We start from the raw sequence: 4,683 nt of genomic DNA on the forward strand, positions 1-4,683 counted from the left end.
GCCACAGGAGGGGCTGCTGTGTTTCTATGCTGACCCAGCCAAGCCGACAGGTTGGGGAAACCCCCTCTACATCCCAACGCTCCATCCGCTTGCGATCGCCCCACTGAACCCCCCTCTCCTTCACTCACCGCCTGGCCCGTTTCATTAATTTACCTCCCCGGCTCAGGGGCGGCAGCCACATCTCTGCTGCGGAAGAGGGAGGAAGGACAGGCTGGATGCTTGGTGCCAGAGGGGAAAAGCAACCGTGTGCAAGGAAACCAGCTAGCATTCACCTCACCATCCAGCTTCCCAGTGGGGTCTGTGCTGCTTCCCTGCTGGCAGACCATGGTTTGGGATGCATGGAACACCCTTCCCTGCCATCACATCGGCAGCATACCTGTTTGCATCTGGAAGTCTGGCCTGCCGGTGTTTGGTTTACATTTCCCGGGTAGCCAGTGGTTGGTTTGTTGGTTTGTTTACTTTCTTTTTTAATGTCTTTGCAGGGGGTGTGATGGTTGTTAGCTCTGGAAGTGCTGCCTGTGAGCACTGGCACTCATTTGGGTAATATTTCCCCAGCCACCATGCTCCAGGGTTGGAGTCTGCTTGAGTCACTCTCCACTTCCCACCCCTCTCCCTGCAGCTGGGATCGCGAGGCCGGGTGCGGGTGACGAGGGGCGACAGGCCAGCCCTGCTGGCATTTCTTGCGAGCAGATGATGCAGGCAGCTGCCGGCCCTTTGGCAGGTGCTGAGTCTGCCTCTGATCTGGCTGTAGAGTCTGGTCGTAGAGGTGAATGCTAGGGAGTTTCCTTGTACACGGCTGCTCTTCTCCTCTGCCACTTAGCATCCAGCCTGTCTCGAGGTGTGAAGTGGTTCCTAGCTGTGGAGGAACTGGAGATGCTCCAGGTGTCCGTGTGCAAGGGAAAGTGAGAGGAATGTGAGCTGAGCAACTCTGGGCAAAGCAAGCTGGTGTGATGGCTGCCTGGACTGAAGGCTCAGGAGTTGGCTTTGTTCCTGTGGATGTCACATTTTACCTTAGGGTCACTATGGAGAGGGCTGGTCATCCCTCTTAGCCCCTATTGCACGGGGGGATATCTGTTGGGCTGTAACTCCAATGTCCTGCCATGGCCACCGCCAGGGAAGGAGAATGGTCCTTCTTCCATGTCCTTCTCCTTTTAGGTAGCAGATGAGCGTCCTTTCATGTGACACCATTTCTTTTTCCATCTTCCTTTTCTCTCCTTCATCCACACCTGCTCTGCTTCTGGTAAATCCCAAGGGGCTTTCCCTTTGTGCAGGGCTGAAGTTTGCTTTTACTCAGGTCAAAGATGGTTTTGTTGGGTCAGAGATCCCTCAGCAGGGGCAGTCGAAATCTTCTAGGCCTGGGTGTCCTCCTTGGGTCCCCAGGCTGCTCACACTGCACACCCTGAGGGGTGACCACCCTCTGGGGCCAGCTGCTCTCATGACCCAGGGGCTCCTGGATGGTGTCAGACCCTCCACAGCTTTAGAAGCTAATTTCCCCCTGGTATCTGAGTCTCAAAGCATGGCTGAGCTATTCCTTGTGCTGCAAAGCTCCTGGTCCCAGCAGCAGCAGATGATGCTTCAAGTGTGATCCTTAAAACAACGCGTGCTTCATCTCTTCCGAGGCTTTTTCTTCTTCAGACACCTTTTTCTTAATTTTTTTGCAATGTTGCCAACCACTCTTGCTTTAAACCCCAAAGTGATCACCCTAAGGACTGATGAACATCACAAGCTGGCTTAGAGCTCTCTTTTCCCACCTGATGGACCAGAGGCAGGGTTGCACTTAGAGGTGCTGAGGATACCACCTTGCACCTCCACTGCAAACAGCTCTTGAAATGGATGCCCTTGGGAATCAATGGCCAACTCACCCTTCCTTGTGGGTTGCCCCCGGGACAAAATACCAAGTTCCTTGGCAAAGGGTCTTGAAACTGGATCACTGTTCAATTCTTGTGGAGGCCCTCAGGAGATGTCAGGACCTGGTGCTGGGCAGCTCTGCTTCGCTGTTCTCCAGTGGCTACCGGGTGTGCTGCTCTGCCTGCATGCTCAGTGGCTGCCACTGCGCTGGAGATGACATCCCTGACCATGTCTAGGAAGCACCAGCTGCTGCTGTAGTGGCTTTCCAGCCCTTGCTGTAGAGCTAACCTTGGCCTTACTTACATCCCTTCGATGAAGTTTCCAGACCTGGTTTTATCCTCGCTTAAGGTTCTTTTGGCCATTTTTGAACTTGTGAGGCACTTCCAGGCTTGGCTTGGCTCCAGCATGGGTTTGTGAAGATGCTAGCTCATACTCACCCTAGAAGGCTGTTCCATGCCTGATGCTGATCATCCTGATTTTTCTTTATCACATTTGATTAAACATCAAATTTGGGGCATGCTAAACCATTTCAAGGTGAAATACATGAGTTTTCCTAAGAGAGGAGGTACCAAGTCCTGTTTCCTCAACCCCAGTGAGGACCAACTACTAAAAGATGGCCTTCAAGCATGCAGGTCTAAGCACCTTCCAGCCAGCACCCAGCCAAAAAGTACTCTCCAGCTTTGCCTTCTCACACCTGCAAGGCTCCTTTGCCTGCCTCCTGCTTTTTGGCTTCTCCCTGTCTCAGCTTCCCCTGGTCTTTCTGCTTCCCTTTCACAGTCCACCAGAAAACAAGAGTTGGCCAAAGCCCATACACCCACAGAGGCTTTGTGTGTAGCTGCCGTTGTAGTGAGTGGTGTCAGGGATCCGTGCCCAGGGTGGTTAAGACTGTGAAGTGGCCAAGAAGCCACCACCCATCTTGCCCTTGGTGAAAGGGATGGATGGAGGGAGGGGTGCTGCTTCCTGGGGTGTTTATGAGGACTGGTGGGGGAGATGTGTTGTCATGGCTTCAGTCACATCCCCTGGAAGAAAGCCAGGAGGTTCTGCTCCTCGAGCTCCTGCTCCTCTACACTGCCTCTCTCCACTTGCCTCTTGGCAATCCTGACAGCAGGTAGTTTCCCCAGCGTGTCATGCTGAGCATCTGCAGGGACAGGCTGGGCAGAGGGACAGGGCAGGAGTGCCTTGTTTTGGCACATGATGCCTCGACACCTCCAAGATTGGCATGTAATACATGCAGTGGGAGTGGCACAGTGGGGGGCAGGAGAACCCATACAGCAAGGAAAGATGGTGTGGAGCATAAGAAGTAGTGCAGCAGGAGTATAAACAGGGCTTCTGGGCACAGCAGCAGCAGGTTCTGCCAATATCGGGGCACTGTTGCATCTGGAAGTGATTTGTGGGGGTGGTGAATGGGAAAGCAGGGGGCTCCTGGAAGATGCCACTGGTGGGGCTCAAATCATGCCTTTGAGCTCACTCACCCCAGCCGATGACCTGAAGGAATATCCTGGCACTGGTGATTTAGGATTCCAGAAGCATCTATTGCAAGCAGCAGGTCCATTTGCCCTTGCCAGTATTTAGGTGCCTTATGGCCATTGATTCCCAAGGGCATTCAGTGCCTTCAAGGCTCTGGTCCTTGACCATGGGCACTCAGCAGCCTTGAGTTTTGGGGAAAGTCAGCAAACTCCAGGTCTTGCCCAGACTAAAAAACAGCTTTGCAATGCTTGGGTGCACAGGAAGAGGCTGACCCCAAAGCTATTCCTGCGGATGGATTTATGTTTGGGAGACCTTAGGGGCTGAGGACTGCACCTGCCCAGCTGGAGGCAGCACATCCCTCTCCGACCCTTGCCTGCCTGCTCTGGATGCAGGACTGAAAGGAAAACTGGACTGTAAATCTGCCTGGAAGCTGTTGGGGAAGCAGTCCCTGGAGGAGGCTGTTTTGCTTTGGGTTGCTGTGCTCTAATTCTTAAAAGCTTTGGCCCACAGATAAAAAGCTTAGCCTCTAATCCAGTCCCACAGGAGTGCTCCTACGGCAAGCAGCTCAGAAACACATCGCTCTTCAGCCTCTCCTTGTGTCCATGCTCTTCCTCCCCTCTCCATCCCAGCTCTCTGGCTCTGCCATCCCTCCTGGCTACTCCACCTACTCATCCAAATGATTTTGAATGGGATCTGGGGTATCCTTCCTGTAGAGGTTTTCATTGCCCAGCCTCTGGTCACCTTTGTTTACCCGTGGCAGTGGCAGGGGGAGCTTCCCCGCAGCCCTGCCAAAAGCTATCCTGCCACCAAGGACCTGGGGAGAAGCGGTGATACTTTCCGGTCCTCACCAGTTTTCCTCTCTCTCCATCCCCATCCCTGTCCCTGCTGCAGGCATCTTCGACAACTGCTCGCATACAGCCAGCGATAAGGGCTGGGCACTGGGCATCCGTGCCCTGCAGCTCGGCGGCAAGAAGGACGCTCGCTTCTTCTTCTCCCTCCGCACGGACCGGGCAGCCACCACCACTGAGGTCCCGCTGCCCCCCCGAGGCATGGCCCCACCTGGCCGCCAGCTACGACGGGCATTGGATGGCCCTCTATGTGGACGGGGCACGGGTGGGCCACGCCGGTGGGCAGGAGGGACCCCTGCACAGCGCCTTCATGGCCTCCTGCCGCACGCTACTGCTGGGGGGTGACGCCTGGGGGGCCACGCACGCTTTCCGTGGACACCTGGCTGGGCTGGCCCTGTGGCGGAATGCCTGCACAGCGCCTTCATGGCCTCCTGCCGCACGCTACTGCTGGGGGGTGACGCCTGGGGGGCCACGCACGCTTTCCGTGGACACCTGGCTGGGCTGGCCCTGTGGCGGAATG

General features: G+C 55.3%; 1 protein-coding gene across 1 annotated transcript in view; it reads left to right on the forward strand.

The window, feature by feature from the left end:
- Nucleotides 1-619: 619 nt before the first annotated feature.
- LOC104510843 (pappalysin-2-like) overlaps nucleotides 620-4,683 on the forward strand; it is a gene marked incomplete at its 5' end in the record, with an annotated part of 89,605 nt that continues 85,541 nt past the window's right edge. Inside the window, 2 exon segments of the mRNA XM_010153221.1 lie at nucleotides 620-766; nucleotides 4,207-4,343. Of these exon segments, the coding sequence (XP_010151523.1) occupies nucleotides 620-766; nucleotides 4,207-4,343 (284 nt within the window).

Source organism: Eurypyga helias, unplaced genomic scaffold, assembly GCF_000690775.1.
Source record: "Eurypyga helias isolate BGI_N326 unplaced genomic scaffold, ASM69077v1 scaffold18000, whole genome shotgun sequence".
NCBI classification, from domain to species: Eukaryota; Metazoa; Chordata; class Aves; order Eurypygiformes; family Eurypygidae; genus Eurypyga; species Eurypyga helias.